Source organism: Pelobates fuscus, chromosome 8, assembly GCF_036172605.1.
Source record: "Pelobates fuscus isolate aPelFus1 chromosome 8, aPelFus1.pri, whole genome shotgun sequence".
NCBI lineage: Eukaryota > Metazoa > Chordata > Amphibia > Anura > Pelobatidae > Pelobates > Pelobates fuscus.
This window is the reverse complement of record NC_086324.1, coordinates 82,284,761-82,303,298: the sequence shown is the minus strand read 5'-3', so window position 1 is coordinate 82,303,298 and position 18,538 is coordinate 82,284,761. Positions and strand designations below refer to the sequence as shown.

The 18,538-nt window shown below is 41.2% G+C and overlaps 1 protein-coding gene across 1 annotated transcript in view; it reads right to left on the bottom strand.

Moving 5' to 3' along the window:
- The window catches only part of PIKFYVE (phosphoinositide kinase, FYVE-type zinc finger containing), a 208,584-nt gene that overhangs the window by 36,849 nt on the left and 153,197 nt on the right, over positions 1 to 18,538 (bottom strand). The window contains exon 39 of the mRNA XM_063430121.1: positions 1,762 to 1,890. Coding sequence (XP_063286191.1) covers positions 1,762 to 1,890 — 129 coding nt within the window. The remainder of the gene's footprint in view (positions 1 to 1,761; positions 1,891 to 18,538) is intronic.

Below are 18,538 nucleotides of genomic sequence, written 5' to 3'. Positions count from 1 at the left end.
GACCGTAAGCGAGAGTGGGGGGAGCGAATGACCGTAAGCGAGAGTGGGGGGAGCGAATGACCGTAAGCGCGAGAGCGGGGGGAGCGAATGACCGTAAGCGAGAGCGGGGGGAGCGAATGACCGTAAGCGAGAGCGGGGGGAGCGAATGACCGTAAGCGAGAGCGGGGGGAGCGAATGACCGTAAGCGAGAGCGGGGGGAGCGAATGACCGTAAGCGAGAGCGGGGGGAGCGAATGACCGTAAGCGAGAGCGGGGGGAGCGAATGACCGTAAGCGAGAGTGGGGGGAGCGAATGACCGTAAGCGAGAGTGGGGGGAGCGAATGACCGTAAGCGAGAGTGGGGGGAGCGAATGACCGTAAGCGAGAGTGGGGGGAGCGAATGACCGTAAGCGAGAGTGGGGGGAGCGAATGACCGTAAGCGAGAGTGGGGGGAGCGAATGGCCGTAAGCGAGAGTGGGGGGAGCGAATGGCCGTAAGCGAGAGTGGGGGGAGCGAATGGTCGTAAGCGAGAGTGGGGGGAGCGAATGCCCGTAAGCGAGAGTGGGGGGAGCGAATGGCCGTAAGCGAGAGTGGGGGGAGCGAATGACCGTAAGCGAGAGTGGGGGGAGCGAATGGCCGTAAGCGAGAGTGGGGGGAGCGAATGACCGTAAGCGAGAGTGGGGGGAGCGAATGACCGTAAGCGAGAGTGGGGGGAGCGAATGACCGTAAGCGAGAGTGGGGGGAGCGAATGACCGTAAGCGAGAGTGGGGGGAGCAAATGACCGTAAGCGAGAGTGGGGGGAGCAAATGACCGTAAGCGAGAGTGGGGGGAGCGAATGACCGTAAGCGAGAGTGGGGGGAGCGAATGACCGTAAGCGAGAGTGGGGGGAGCGAATGACCGTAAGCGAGAGTGGGGGGAGCGAATGACCGTAAGCGAGAGTAGGGGGAGCGAATGACCGTAAGCGAGAGTAGGGGGAGCAAATGACCGTAAGCGAGAGTGGGGGGGAGCAAATGACCGTAAGCGAGAGTGGGGGGAGCAAATGACCGTAAGCGAGAGTGGGGGGAGCAAATGACCGTAAGCAAGAGTGGGGGGAGCGAATGACCGTAAGCAAGAGTGGGGGGAGCGAATGACCGTAAGCAAGAGTGGGGGGAGCGAATGACCGTAAGCAAGAGTGGGGGGAGCGAGTAAGCGAGAGAGGGGGAGTGAGTAAGTAAGCGAGAGGGGGGGGGGAGTGAGAGTAAGCGTAAGCGAGAGGGGGGGGAGTGAGAGTAAGCGTAAGCGAGAGTAAGCGTAAGCAGGAGGGGGAGTGAGTGAGAGTAAGTTATTGCATTATTTCAGAAGGCATGACAAATTAATTATCTAAAGAACAATGATGAGGATCATGGAATATTTTCAGATACTGGAAGGATTTATAGAAGAGGATCTCTTTTTCTATTGTGTTATGTGGCATATTCAGTTTATGATGCACACAGTGATATAGTAGACTACAGATTGTGCTGTACATTTATCTTCTCCCAGAATACTTGATCATTTGTCTTCCTCATCAATAGAGCTGAATGTACGCCCCAAAGATGTAAGCTTGGTAAATAGTGCATTCCATGCTGCAATTTGAGCACTGAAAAAGAAAGCATCTCATCCTCTAGGAATCTTCTCTTTCTTTTCACCCCCAATATATACACTTGACTCCTTCCTAAATTGCTAAGCCCTGGATGTCCAAAAAGTTGTTATAATGTGATTAATAAATTAGCACTTGAAGTTTTAATCTCCAGGTTTCAGCTGTTTACCTGTGCCATTTTTCTTCCATAAAACACGTTTTCCATAACCAGAAGATCCAACTTCTTTTCGGTGTTGTTCTGAGAATTCTTATAACCAATTCGATACACTCCAAGAATCTTCGCCAAGGCAGTTGGTCTCTATTAATACAGCAAAGAAAAGCAAATTTACCAAGTTAAGATAATCACTGATTCATGCCATAAAATATATCCTAAAGCAGTAAAGTGCACACAACTTAAAGGACCACTATAGTGCTAGGAAAACAAACTTTTTCCTGGCACTATAGGATCATTATGTCGTCCCCCCCCCCGTCCCCCCACCCTCAGGGCCCCCCTCTCACTGGGCTGAAGGGGTTAAAACCCCTTAAGCCGCTTACCTTTATCCAGCACCAGGCTCCCTCGGCGCTGGTGACCTCTCCTTCACCTCAGACGTTGGCTCCCGAGTGGAGCCGAATGCACATGCGCGGCCAGAGCCACGCGTGCATTAAAAACGCACATAGAAAAGCATTACTCAATGCTTTCCTATGGACGTCAGCGTCTTCTCGCTGTGATTTTCACAGTAAGAATTGCAGAAGTGGCCTCTAGTGGCTGTCAGTGAGACAGCCACTAGAGGCTGGATTAACCCTGCAGTGTAAACATAGCAGTTTCTGCAGGGTTAAAACTAAAGGGACCTAGCACCCAGACCACTTCATTGAGCTGAAGTGGTCTGGGTGCCTATAGTGGTACTTTAAAAAAGGAGCAGCACAGTTGACCTTGCAAACTTCATCAACACCCAAGTTGTTGTGTGCATCAACCCAAAAATGTCTGCATGAACAAAAATGTAACTTGCCCATAATCAGTAACATTTCAGAAAACTATGGCTTAATCAGCAATAGGTTACGAAAGTGAAAAAGTTTGTCAATACCAGTATCTTAACTTGCACAACTTCTTCAACTTTTTATCACTATTTTCGTAGCACAGGGGTAAAGACTACAAACAGAGGTTATAAGGTAATTTCAAGGTGCATATTGGACGTAGAGTAAGCAATCTTGACATTTACATATAGTCAAAATACCTCCCAGGAGGTGACTTGTCATCCACACTTTTTGTCCAGTTTGTCTCACACATTCTCCTCAAGGGGTCTCAGGATTTGCACAACACAGTTCCTGAGTAACACTGGCCTAATAAAAGGTTTTATTTTAGTTTTGACAATACAAGTTCTAAAACCTTTAGGGTCCGTTTAGTTTATAGTTTCAAATAGGATTTCAGAGCTTAGATTACAAGTGGAGGTACTTCCTAGTACTTATGAATTCAATAACCATAAAAAAAAAATTACAAAAAAAAAAAAAGTCTCACATTATGAAATTGAGGGTATTAAAGTAAAATGACTTTACAGAAAATTAAACTGAGGAAGAAAGCAGTTTACTATATTATAAAACCATAGATTCAAAGATCAAAAGCAATTTAACGTAAGAAAAAAATTAAAAACAGTTAGCACTGCATCAAATTTCATACGTTAAAATCAAATTACCGTATATTCATTTACAACTCTGCACAACTCATTTGCATCTTTTTGGAATTGATAATGTGTCACAATTTAACGGTAACGGACTGTAAAAGGACATGGTTATTAGTTATTATTCTTGAAGAACAAATCACTCCACATAAGCTACCAAAAGATACAATTTGCACTGAACATTAATTTGTGCATAAGTCCCTTAAACCCTTAAGGTAAGTTATATTTATTTTTCAAATACTGTATGATCATTAATTTAAAAAAAAATAAAAAATTCAAAAGCATTAAACATTTATTTTAAAATCTGTCTATGGCTGCAACACAGGCTGTCAATTCTACAAGTTATTAATACAGCAATTTTAACTAGACAAATAAAATAATAGCATTAACTTATAAGAGGGCTCGACAAATCCCAGGCCCTGAGGTGACCGGCTGCCCGAGATTGGATGGGGGCTGTCGGCTCTCGCTGGGCTGGGGCGGGCAGGTAGATGGACGGTTGGCTCATTGAGAGCTGAGGGAGGCGGGACGAGGGCAACTGAATGAGTGCGGCGACGAGGAAGGGAGATGTAATCTCCTTGCTTTGCTCCCTCGCGCGCCATTCGTGATTCCGGAAACCGGAATAGGACGTCATTCCTGCCCCACATTACTAAACAGCCGTCTAGGGAGCAGAGCAGAGATGACAGCAGCCCCACTGGACCTCTTGGAAAGCTTATTCACTCCAGCTTTCCCTAAGGTGGGGAAGCTGGGTGGATTTAAAATAATAAAAGTAATGATTTGTGAATGAGTGTTGCAGTGTGTGTGTCTGTATGTGCCCATAAGTGAGTGTGTGTATCAAATCAGTGTGTGTGTGTGTTTAGGAGACCTGCCCCCCACCAATCACACGGGAAATGTGTTTTTACTCACCCTTTTTCCCACGCAGTGCTGGTGACGCCACGGCAGGCCCCACCTCCATAGCGAAGATCATCAATCTTGATGATCTCACATAATCAAATGCTTCCCTGTAGATAAACATTGGGAGACTATTGCGCATCATAACGCCATGCTGCGCAATCAACTTCTCCTCAAAGAGATGCATTGAATCAATGCATCCCTATGAGAAGCATAAAATGTAGGTGCTGCACACTGTCGAGCACTAACCCGGGAAGCACTTCTAGAGGCTGTCTGAGTGACTGTCTCTAGAGGTGTTACCAGACAGAAATGTAAACCCTGCCTTTAGTCTGAAAATTCAGTGTTTACATTGAAAAGCGTGCAGGGACAATATATAGACTCCAGAACAACTACAATAAGCTGACGTGGTTCTGGGGACTATAGTGTCCTTTTAAGAATTGTATTTTTAAAAAATCTGGCCCCTAACTTTTTTAGCTGGCTCCTAGATTTCAAGCAACACCAAAAAAAAAAAAAAAGCAGAAAGCCAACAGCTAATTAGACAAATCTGTGTTTTGGATTTGAAAGAGCCCATCTATGGGATCCCTCGTCTAATTGTTAATGCCGGGTGCTTGCTTTAGTGCGTGGTATATGTATGCACCCTTCCATTTACAGCAGCTGGCAGGCTCTAATTGGATGGATTACTGCCATTTATAGCTCTATGTTATGTTTCAGAGAAGTGAAAAATAAATAAATACATTTAAAAAAATAGGTATTTGCTTGTAAGCCACATTAAATTTAGGTCAGCATTAAAATATGTGGGTTACAAAGTCTCTATGTAGACATACATTTAATGTTTTCATTGTGGTGACAAATTTATCAGCACAAAGAAAAGATTAAGAGACATACTTACCTGAAGATAATTACCTCTTCTCCACATTGGGTATTTGTGTACTGTATAAGTCATCCCCCATAACATCATTCACCCGATCATTATTATTTGTATTTTTTTTTTTGTCATTAAAAACAGGAGTTAAAATAGAACAGTCGCATAAGCATAGAAGTGCATCAACATGTATATATATGTATTTATACAAGAGTGTAAACTCCATAATATGGCTACCTCATTTTTAAGTTATGTAAGAAACATACTAGGTACACCTGTCTATTCAAAACTACATACATGCTAAAGATTAAAATTACAGGTAGCTGGAGAGTAGCATAATAAGGAACAAATCACCATAGTGCTAGGCTGAACAACAGAATACTAGTAGCTGGTATAGGCATATGCACTGATAGGGAGTCTTAAAGATTGAAGAGAGTCGAGTAACAAGACATATACAAAAAATAAAATATATGAAAGCAGGTAAACACTAGCATAGTTAAACCGAGTAGGAGCCACTGGATTCCCACATGGGATGCTGCATAGCCTTTGGGCTCAGCTCAAAGCTCTGTGTCGCCTTTGATGACAAAAGGACTCAACCGGTCCATACAGGTCATTTTAATAGTGATGGCTAGAAGGCAGGACATTTCATATCCAAAACAAGTGCATCAGGCCACACCAATAATGAGGCTGGAATGACGCAAAAACCCTGTCGGACCTGCATAGCATAATGTTAAAAAGGACAATAGAAAAGGGAGTGAAGCTGCTCTTTAGGGAGACTGCTGCAGCAAGTGTGCCAACAGTTACCAATTTGAAAGGCACAATGTGTATGGTGAATGTGTGTGCATAGCCATCAGTGAGCGCCATATTTTTAAGAATAAGGGAAACTAATCAAACAGAAAAGGCTATAAACAGGTAAAATTAACAGGTTAAATTAACTTTAGCATACCAAAGTGCTTTTGGAGTATAGATCATGCTCCTACAGTATCACTGCTAAATTCTTTGCCATTTAGGAGTTAGATCACTATGTTTATGCAGTCTCATGCCTGTGATTCACACATCCTGGAAATGTCAAAAATGTTTTCTAGCTTCCTTTATTATACTGTATTTCATTTACAATTCCTTTTATCCTTTTAATTGCCTGCTTCAGTCTGTGTACAATTAAATTAATTAAGAGAAGATAAAAGGAGATAAAAATGTCTAATGTAAACACACAATGCCATGATATCAGTTTGCCTCCAAGAAAAAATATGGTTTTATTTTCAGTGTGAGTCACTGCAGGGGAGGTGTGGCTGGGGCTTAAAAAACAAAGTGATTTAATTCCTAAATGGCAGACAATGAGACTGCGGGTGCAGTTAGTGCTTAGCGTCTGTCACGTATCCTACGTATCAATGTGGCAAAAACAGGTAATATTCTCGTGGTTCTTTGTTGAGTGGAAGGGTTATATAGCCCCCGTCCGTCCACGGTAAAGACAAAGTCAACGTGCGGGTGACATCACGCAAGAGATGCACATGCACCTTTTGGGGTCAAGGGCTATGTACAGCCAAATCGGATCTACAAGAGGGTTATTTAAACTCACTTATTCCTTAGCTCATTGCCCTGTCATGTTTTCCCTTAGATGGTTATCAGAGTGTGTGTTTCTGAACGTGTTCTTCTGGTTTTTGACTTTGGCTTCGTTTTGACTTCCCTGATTTCTGGTACCCTTGACTTTTGGCTTTTCCTTATCGCTGTCTCTCATTCTGTGCTGGTTTCAGATGGAACCTCGCAAACTAGAAGCTATTCTACAGTGGCCATTACCTAATGGTTAAAAGCCATTCAAAGGTTTATTGGGTTTGCAAATTACTATAGGAGATTCAACGGTTTCTCTACTGTGATAGCCCCCTTCACCAATATAACACGTAAGGCGGTTAACTGTACTATTTGGTCTAAAGAAGCTAGAGAAGCTTGAGCTTAAGAAATTATTCGCTTCTGCTGACATATTGTTACATCTTAACACTAGCAAACCCTTCAAACTAGAGGTAGACGCCTCGGAGACAGGGGGAGGGGCTGTTCTTTCTCAGAGGGAGCGAGGATACCCCTTTTCATACTTGTGGTTTTTTTTCTAGAAAGTTGTCACCAGCGGAGCGCAACTATGATATTGATAACAGAGAATTGTTGGCCATTATACTAGCTCTAAATGGTGACATCTTTTGGAAGGTTCCAAGGATCCCCTCCTGATCATAACTGATCACAATACATGGGAGATGCAAAAAGGTTGTCTTCTACACAAGCTAGAAGGTCATTGTTCTTGTCACGCTTTAACTTTATGATCACGTACAGACCAGGTCCTAAGAACATTAAGGCTGACGCCCTATCTAGGCAATTTGACAGAGTCAGAACAAGAACAAGAGTCCTCCCCCTATCGTTCCACCTGAGTGTATCATTACCTCTACTGCCCTTTCCTTGTCTTCTCTTTGTGCTATTATGGCGGCTCGGTCTCAGGCACCTAGTGATAAACCTGAAGATAGATTGTTTATTCCGTCGCTAGAAAGAGAGGAGGTACTAAGAGTGTTCCACGATAATGTGACAGCTGGATATCCGGGTATTAATAAAACTATCAGCTATCTCCAGATCATTTTGGTGGCCTTCTCTTAGAAAATACATCAGAGAGTATGTGGAGGCTTGTACTGTTTGTGCAGTTTATAAGTTTCCCCATAAACTACCATGTGGGTTATTACAACCACTTCCTATACCCAGTGTTCCATGGTCTTCATTGTGGAACTCCCGATTTCTAAAGGCTATACCACCATAGCTTTTCAAAAAATGCCACAATTTGTTCTGCTCAAAAAGTTACCTTCTTCCCAAGATCTGGTTCATATATTTATACGGAAAATTGTCATGATTGATTACATGGTATTCCACAAAATATTGTGTCAGACAGGGGTTCCCAATTTGTGTCACGGTTTTGGAGGCATTTAACAAACAGTTAGGTATAGAATTGTCATTTTCATCTTCGTACCATCCTCAAACTAATGGTGCGGCTGAGAGGGCCAACCAGTCGTTGGAACTATATTTGCAATGTTTTATTAATCGCACTCAGGAAAACTGGTCTGGCTTGCCGAATTTGCCAGGAATAATGCTACCCATGACTCATCTGGACATAGTCCATTTTTTTTGTCACCAACGGTCAACATCATACTGTTCCTTATGCGGTGTTCTCCGACACTGCTATTCCTGCTCTGGATGAACATCTCACATGTATATGACTATGGTCCGCACGGCTCTTGAAAATGCTGGAGCTCATTTCAAATTTCATGCTGATAAGCAGCGTGGTGCCAACCCTGTTTACCAGGTGGGTGATCGGGTATGGCTCTCCTCGCGAAATATCAGACTCAAGGTTTATAGCATTAAGTTTGCCCCCAGGTTTATTGGTCGCTTTCGAATGATTCGGAGAATCAATCCTGTTTCATATTCTCTTGCACTTCCTGCCCCCTTGCATATACCTAATTAAGTTCATGTATCTTTGCTTAAGCCTCTTATCTGCAATAGGTATACTGTCCCTTTTGTCCCTCCTACTCCTTTGGTTATTACTGGACGGGAGGAGTACAAAGTCTTCTCCATAATGGATTCCAGATTTTCTTGTGGTTCTTTGCAGTACTTGGTTGATTGGAAGGATTATGGGCCTGCCGATCGTTCTTAGGTTCTGGCTTCTGATATACATGCAAGCCGCAAAATCCATTCTTTCCATGCCAAATTTCCTCTCAAACCTTGTCCTGCCTGCCCGGTGGGCGGTCTTCAAGTGGGGAGTAATGTTTCTTCGTATACATGTGGCAAAAACAAAGATAATTACCTTCTGAAGATCGAGGGAAGTGCCGCTCGGCGGTCATCTGCCATGATGCCTGGCTTGTGCGGCATGTTGATGCATGCCGGCTGCTGCAGACCCACGCAATTATATAGCCCCACATCCGTCGGCGGTAAAGAAAAAGTTGACGTGCAGGTGACGTCACGCAAAAGATGCACATGCACAATTTGGGGTCAAGGGCTAGGTACAGCCAATGGGATCTGCAAGAGGGTTATTTAAAATCACTTATTCCTTAGCTCATTGCCCTGTTGCAGTTTCCCTTAGATGGTTATCTGAGTGTGTTTCTAATCATGTTTTTCAGTTTTTTTTACTATGGCTTCGCTTTGACTTCCCTGATTTCTGGTACCCTTGACTTTTGGCTTTTCCTTATCGCGGTGTCTCGTTTTGTGTCCCTGACCTCAGCTAGTTTTCTGACTATTCTCGGGTACGTTAAGTCTGGCCATTCTAAGGTCCGGTAAGACGTTACCCTTAGTTCTAGGGTGTGGTACTATTCTGCGTGCTGGATCAATATAATTCTGACAGTATCCCTTTAATTTCTCCTGAAAAACTCTTTAATGTCACTTGTGGGAACATATTATATGAGCAAATCCATTCTGTTTACAGGGATTGAGAATTTATAATTAGTTAAGTCTGAAACTTCAATGATGGAACAGCTGCAATCACCTTCTAAAGCAAATTAAATGATTGTTTTACACTTGCCTAAGGAATTTTTGATTCAAACAGAGTCGAATAATGGTGTTGAATTTATTTACTGAATTGGTTTTGATTTTGGACCACATGAGGGTACATTTCAGCTGAAACATCTATTTGCTTAACCGCTATGGTCATCCTCAATTGTCTCTGGCACTGCGCTACCGTATTAAAATAGGACATGTGTTCAGCATTCTGATTTTCACTACAGGGAAATTCGAACCGAGGAGGATACTGTAAAAATCCAATGGCCATATAACTCTTACTAAGAACCAATGTTAGTGATTTCAATAAACTGCTAAAGAGCTGCATTGTTTCTTTCTGTGCTCTTTTTTTATCAGTGTAAAGCCAGTTAAGGATCAACATTACAAATCTTGTTCTAGCACATCGTAAAATCAGACACAATTGTACAATAAATGTTTTGTGTCCTTGTTTCAATTTGTGTTAAATTCTCCTACTCTGCAGCTATACAGTTGGCAGTAGGTGTCTTGTCAAAATGTATGTGTATTTTCACTTATATTAAAATGAAATGTATTTTTCATTTTTAACTCTGGTTTCAATCGGTTCCTTTATAGCTTTGGCTTTCATTTTAAAGTCCTTAGGCATTACATGATGATCTGACATCAGCAGATATCTGCTTCCTACCAAACAGACTTGAGACTGCATTAACCCCTTAAGGACACATGACGTGTGTGACACGTCATTATTCCATTTTATTCCAGAAGTTTGGTCCTTAAGGGGTTAAATAGATAATTATTAAAGCCATTACGTTCACTTCTCTGTCCAGGAAATACCAGTATGCTTTACCCAGAACAAGAAAAACAGAAATTTTTACTTACCGTAAATTCTTTTTTTCTTAATATGGTGGCAGTAACCTCTGGGTTTTGCTCCTCCCTGTGGACAAGACTTTTAACAAGCTATTTTAAAAGGATCCTCCCCCTTTAGGTATAAATACTGAGCCCGCAAAACCTACCCCAGTACGTAACAAGTAAAGAAACCAGACCAAGCAAACATCCAATGCAAAAATTTCTTTAATAAAGAGGGAGGGTAATAATACTGCCACCATATTAAGAAAAAAAGAATTTACGGTAAGTAAAAATTTCTGTTTTTTCTGTCATATGGTGGCAGTAACCTCTGGGATATAGCAAGAATCCCTCTGGGCGGGACCTATGCCACGACGGCTTGTAACACCTTACGCCCAAAAGCAGCTTCAGAGGCAGAGAATATGTCTAGCCGGTAGTGCTTGATAAACGTGTTGAAGGACGACCAGCATGCCGCCTTGCAAATGACTTCTGGAGATGCAAGTGCTCTTTCTGCCCATGAGGTAGCCATGGCTCGAGTAGAATGGGCCTTGATTGTAGCAGGAGACTGAAGACCCGAGGAAGAATATGCCAAATCGATAGCCTGAATAAGCCAACGAGACAAGGTCCCACGGGAAGCCACCTTGCCCTTTAGGTGACCCTGAAAATTAACAAACAGGTGATCCGAAACTCTGAACTCCTTTGTTCTGTTTAAATATATACATAACGCTCTTCTGACGTCCAACTTTTGCCATCTGTGCTCTTGAAGGGATGAGGGCGCACTAAAAAAGGAAGGTAAAATAATAGGTTGATTAACATTTTTTGAAGATAAAACCTTTGGAAGAAAAGATGGTCTCGGGTAAAGAACCACTTTGTCCTCATGAAAAATGGTGAATTCATCTGAGGAGGATAGGGCGTGAAGTTCTCCCACTCTTTTGGCTGACGTGATGGCTACCAAAAACAATACCTTGAGAGATAAAATTTTCAAAGGAACTTCCTCCAAAGGTTCAAACGGGTTAGTACTAAGGGCCTGAAGGACTAGGGACAAGTCCCACGTCGGAAACACCAATCGTTTAGGAGGTCTCTTGAGGCTGATGGACCTAAAAAATCTTCTGACGAAAACATTGGCTGCCAAATCCTTAATAAGAAAAAAATTCAAAGCTGAGATTTGAACCTTGAGAGTTGAGACTCCTAAGCCTGCGTCAAAGCCGTCTTGCAAAAACTGAAGAATGTTATCTATAGACGGTTGTAATATCGAGACCCGGTGATCCCTACCCCAGTGAAGAAATTTGGACCAAATTCTGAAGTATATCATAGAAGTCGATCGTCTAGTTGCGTGGAGTAAGACTGTTATTCTCTCATCTTGCAAGCCCTTGTTTCGAAGGATCAGCCTTGCAGTAGCCAAGCCGTCAACCTGAACATTTCCAGTACTTTCAAGGGTAGGTTCCTGTTCACAATGAGATGAACTGAAATGGGAAGCTCCCAATAGTTGATAGTCATCTTCTTTAGGGCCGCAAACCAGACTCTGTTTGGCCAATAAGGGATTATCGCCAATATCCTCGCCTTGTCCGTACGTATCTTGAGGAGGACCTTTGGGATCAGGGGCAGAGGTGGGAAGATGTAAGCCAGCGGAAAATCCCACCTCATCGATAGAGCGTCTATCCAATTGGGTTGATCCGTTCTGAATAGGGAGGCGAAGTGGGAAACTTTCTTGTTTGCTTCTCGCCATCAAATCTACTTCTGGGACACCAAATTTTCCAGTCAAGATACTGAATACGTCTGGGTTTAGAGACCATTCCTTTTGGTCCCACTTCCCTCTGCTCAAATCGTCGGCAATTACATTGTCGCTGCCTCTTATGTAAACCGCTGCGATGTCTTCTAGATTTCTCTGCGCCCATTCCATAACTTCTGTACAAAGACTGTAAAGCCTTCTTGCTCTGGTTCCTCCCTGTCGATTGATATAAGAGACTACCGTGCGATTTTAATCTTGCCCATTTGACCGCCGGGAAGGTGGCCGTAAGAAGACCTAACACACTCATGGCCTCTCTGAAGGAACAAGTTTTCATCCTTTGGAGGTTGGAAATCGTTTTTCGGATCTTTTTTCTCTTTCGTTTGGGAAGGAATATTGACATGGAGTCTGAATTGATCTCGAAGCCGAGAAACTCTATAACTTTTGTTGGAATGCAAACTGATTTCTTTAGATTCAAGATCCAGCCATGGTCCTGAAGAAACCTTATAGTGACCTGCAGATCCTCGTGTAGTTGATTCTCGGTATGTGCCACTAGAAGCCAGTCGTCTAAATATGGGATAATTGAAATACCCCTTTCCCTCAAATGAGCAGTTAGAGGAGACAGGATCTTTGTAAAGATTCTTGGAGCGGACGACAGACCGAAAGGCAGGGCCCTGAACTGGAAATGAAGGATGTGACTTCTTCTTCTTCTTATTGCAAATCTTAAATATTTCCTTGAAGCGCTGGCTATCGGAACATGAAGATACGCATCCTTTAAGTCTATCTTTACCATAACGTCGCCTTTTTGTAATAGAGGAAAAATTGATGCGATTGATTCCATTCGGAATCTGTGATAGGGGATAAACTGATTTATCTTCTTCAAATCCAGAATGGGCCGAAACTAGTTGTCCGGTTTTGGAACCAGAAATAGTCTCGAATAGACTCCCCGAAATTCCTGTTCTTTTGGAACTCTTTCTATAACCCCTTTGTGTAGAAGCAGCCTGGACTGATAATCTAGAGCTCGAGATTTTTTTGCAGACTGGTAAGTCGATAGTAGAAACCTTGACCTTGGTTTTTCCAGAAAAACAATCCTGTGTCCCTTTCGGATAATCCTTAGAACCCAGGGATCCTCTGTGGTCTGTTCCCACACCGGAAAAAAATATTGGAGCCGTCCTCCCACACCTCTGGCGTCAAAAACGTCTCCCTTTGTCTCTGAAGGATCTTTTGACCTCATTACTTTCAAATTTCCGGCTTTTATCCTTTCTTTGAAAAAAATGTGGTCTCTCTTGAAAGGATCTCCTACCCTTAGATTGGTAGTTTCTGTACCCCGGTCTCCAGGAGGATTTTCTATCTTGCGGAAGTGCCTTCTTGGTTTCAGTGATCTGTCTTATGATTTCCTCTAAGGGAGCACCGAATAATTTAGATTTTTCCAAAGGAAGTTCACAAAGGACTGCCTTAGACGCTGTATCCGCCGACCAAGACCTCAACCATAGGGCACGTCTTGCCACAGAAGACAAACCCATGATCCTGGAGGCCAATTTCAGCACCTCAGTCGACATATCCAAAAGGAATTCATTCGCCAAATGCATGTTCTGAAACATGTGACTTAGATCATCAATATGACCAGACGATAAATTGATAAGCCCGCCTACACGAGGTTTCGGCTCTTTTATCCATAGGATTCTTTAATGCTGCAGTTTCTCCTATAGGGATAGTGGTTCTCTTGACAATCTGTGCCACCTGAACATCAACCTTTGGGAGATCTTCCCACATAACGTCGCTAGCCAGCCTGAAGACATCCTTGAAGTGTCTGGAAATAAAGGCACGTTTTTCCGGGTTTTTCCATTCCCTAAATACAAATTCAACTAGGCTCTGTTGCACAGAAAAGCCTTTCTTTGGATTTTCTGATCCCTGAGGTAGAATTGTCAGATTTACTTCTTTAATAAATTTACGGATTGCCTCAGAGGGAAACCCCACTGGTTCACTTGACGAGGAAGCTGAATCTACTGATTCCAAAGAAGAAGAACATTCTCCCGAAGATGATTCAGATGAAGAAATTCTCTTTCTTTTATTAATCTTTTGTTGAATGGGGGCTTCTACCCTTTTAGATTCTTTAATCGTGTCCAAGGTCTGTGACAAATTCTCCTGGAACCAGGATAGGAAAGATTGCATATCTTTTTGCTTTTCTCTTTCCAAAGAGTTTGCAGTACACTGACTGCATATTTTCTTCCTAGACCCGTCTGGGAGAGGAGTTGCACATTCGCTGCAAACAATATGTTTGGACTTCACCGTAGCCTTTCTAGGCGTGGGGGTTAGCTTTTCCTTATCCATCTCAGGTGGACTAGACATATCTGTAAAAAATAAGTGGAGGCTCTTTAGAATATAGACTCTTCTTCAGAAAGTATTTCAAAGTAAAGATTTCTTTATCAATCTTACCTCAAAATACCTCTGAGCCGTGTGGGGGGGCAGGTGACACGGCGTACCACTTCTGACCTGCATCCATGCTGTCAGTGGGTACCAGCACCGCTTTTAAATTCAAATTTCGCGGGTTTTTTTTTTGTGTGTATATCTTTAAGCTTCCGTTTGCGCATGCGTCTTTGCGCACCCGGAAGCTTAGGTGGAACGCAAACACCACCAGGGCGTGCGTTCCACCGCTGTGCGCTTGCTCAGAGCGAGCTCCGCCTCCCGGAAGCAATTTGCCGGAAACCTTCTCGGCATAAATTCAACAGCCTCTGTTCACTCCGTAACGGCAAGACAACGGAGCATGGGCCACTCAGCTTACCACCCGGGCAGCTCTCGGACCGGATCCCCCAGACAACATCCCGTGTGCCTCACCAGACAAACGAAAGTCCTGTCCATCCCTATCGGGACAAGAAAGAAGACTGGGGTAGGTTTTGCGGGCTCAGTATTTATACCTAAAGGGGGAGGATCCTTTTAAAATAGCTTGTTAAAAGTCTTGTCCACAGGGAGGAGCAAAACCCAGAGGTTACTGCCACCATATGACAGAAAAAAAAAAGAAATGGGTCAGAGACATTAGAACATACAACATGCTATTTTTGCTATTGTGCATGTCCTCAGATATCCCCAAATACCTTAAAAAACTAATTTTTCATATAGTACTGACGGCTCAACGCCTTATTGCACGAGCTTGGAAGACTTCAAATTTTCCTAAAATTCAGAAAGTATATTCTGAGATGGATGAGTAGAAGCTTTACGAAAGTTGTTTTTCTAACACATGCTACTCTACTCAAAATGTTACAGCAACATGGGATATATGGGACAAGTGGAGATTGGGGAAGCAATAATGTATTCTACAGTTTATATTATATTGTTTTACATATGATGATTTTAGAATATCTTAACATTAATTAAGTTTTAGTCAAAGAAACTACTTAGTTATATTGGAATTTGCGATTTAGGAGGGTTTATGAGGATATGTTAAAGTATTGTGTATTACCATGGTTAACTACGTTTTTTATGTTTCTTCTAACTGATGGATGGCACTTGGATGTTACCCCTTCCCCCTATCCTATTTTTGACTTCTGTATCCCTTCCCCATCCTTATGTTTTCTATAAATAGAATAAAAATGGTCAAATTTAATAAAAAAAAATAAAAATAAAAAAAAGAACATACAACATGTCTTGCAAGTAAAAAGGGAAGGTAACTTGTGGATCTACTTGAATCTTGAGTTGGGAAAAATATATAAAATATCTGCTATTTTAGACTATACTTTACAAGTCAGATGAAACAAAAACAAAAAAAAAATAATTTAACAAATTCATCCTGAGTTTGTTTTAATGTACAAACTCCACTAATTAACTTTTTTCAGCTTTTAATACATGTTTTGCTGATGTAGCGGATGCAGCTGAGCACAAAAGAAAAATGCTAAGTGTTTAAAATCACTTTTGCATTTTGTAGAATCCATTATATACTTCCTTGAATAAAACAATGGCATAAACTAGATGATTATGCCATCAGTGGATATTTCCACTAGGTTTAACCCCTTAAGACCGCAGCCAAATGTACAAGTTGTGAACCAAAAAAAATGTAAACAAACCACAGATTTTGACTATATGTCTGTTCAACAATAATTTACCTCTTTTATATAAAATGCACCCACACTTATTATATATCATTTTATTCAGGGGAAACATGGCTTTCATTTAACATCAAATATTTAGGTATGGAACATAACGTAATATCAATACAATATAAAAAAATGAGAGAAAATACGATTTTTTTAAATTTTCTTAGTTCTATGTGACATTCTAACTGTGAATGTCATAATACTGTTTGCTTTTACTGCAATAAAATATACATATTTGTATTCAGCGATGTCTCACGTATAAAACAGTACCCCCTATGTACAGGTTTTATGGTGTTTTGGAAAGTTACAGGGTCAAATATAGCATGTTACACTTTTCAGTTTTTTCACATTGAAATTTGCCAGTTTGGTTACGTTGCCTTTGAGGCTGTATGGTAGCCCAGGAATGAGAATTACCCCCATGATGGCATACCATTTGCAAAAGTAGACAACCCAAGGTATTGCAAATGGGGTATGTCCAGTCTTTTTTAGTAGCCACTTGGTCACAAACACTAGCCAAAGTTAACGTTAATATTTGTTTGTGTGTGAAAAATGCAAAAAACTAATTTGAAAGCCAATTTTGGCCAGTGTTTGTGACTAAGTGGCTACTAAAAAAGACTGAACATACCCCATTTGCAATACCTTGGGTTGTCTACTTTTGCAAATGGTATGCCATTATGGAGGTAATTCTTATTTCTGGGCTACTATACGGTCTCAAAGCCAACTTAACCAATCTGAAAAAACTGAAACGCTAGCAAATTAAATTCCCTATACTTTCGGCCTGGGTTGTTAGGCAGGTCCTGCAAATTGTAATTAATAAAAGGACCTAATTATGTAAAATTATTACATAAATATATATGTAAAATTATTATATATACACGTGTGTGTATATATATGTATATAATTTTTTTACAATTATTTTTATTTATATATAGGTATACATATAGTAATGTATACGTATATACATATATATATTATTTCGTTCTACGTGTATTTTGATATCTATATATATTAATATCAAAATACAGTTAGAACGATATTACACACATATATATTTTTAATTATTTTTTTTTTACGTATTTACATATTTTTGTATTATAATATATATATATATATAATGTATATATTTAATCAATATCCTTCTACGTGTATTTTGATATTAAAATATCTATAATTATATATATATAAATATTAAAATACACTTCGTGTATGTGTAAATGTGTGCGTCTATATATATATATATAAATGATCTAAGTATATTTTATTTTTAACTTTAATTTTTTTATTTTTTTTCACTTTAAGGGGTTAAAAGGGGAGGAGAGGGGCAGAGACAGTGTCAGCCAGTGATTTTACATCACTGGCTGACACACAGGATCAGTGATCACAGTGACTGCCTGTCACTGTGATCACCTCCTGCAGATCGCGGTAATTGGCCACAGGGGGAGTGCCTGGGTGGCCAGGCATGCCCCCCACCGCGATCTGCAGGGGGATCCTGCCTGCAGTTACTATGGGTCAGCCAAGGTTGGGCCAGGCTACCCACACCAGAGCCACTCCCTTAAGCTGTAGTTGTTTGTGTGATTATAGTGTCCCTTTAATACTCTAAATTATTTCAACTGCATTGATTACTAAAATCCTACTACTGGCAAAATGATTGCTTGCATGCCCCACATTTTTACTATGCTTGGTGTGATTTTATTTAGGAAATTTTAGCTGCCCTGTCTACCTCAATCACCAAAGGCCCCAATCCCTTTTCTGCTCTACCCTATGTCTATGGTATGTCAGCGATTTGCATCAGAAAATCTAAACTTTTTGTTTAGTCCAATGCTTTAGTGTCTTATTGCCCTCCTCTAGTTTCTACTCCTTTATGCTCCAATAGTCCCTGTTCTTCCTTCTCCCCCCCCTTCCTTTTTTTAATCTTTGTCTTCTTCTGAATTTAGATTTTACACATAATTATATTTCTCCCCACACCTATGAGTTGTAATTAAAATACTTATTTGCCGAATATGGCAAATTCATAATTATATGTTTACTACTGATTAGTTTGTGTCTTGTACAACGTGAGCTGCCTATATTATGTTTTTTTTATTATTTTTATCAACATCTGAAATGCAGCCTATACTATGCAATCGGACGTATGTGTTAGCATTAACGCAGAAGCTGCATATTGCATGATTAACCAACATGTTTCTTCACAATGTTTTCTCACAAAAAAAAAAAAAAATGTGCTGTCACTCGAAATGCCATACTGGTAACCGCCAATAATTGTTATAACTGAGCTTGTGGACGCTATTGTGGCTAGACAAGCATGTACTGTAAACCTGAGCACAACAAAATAAAGAATAAAAAAATAATAAATAAAATTATTTGCTTTTCAAATAAATCCAACGTCTAAATTTCCTCAT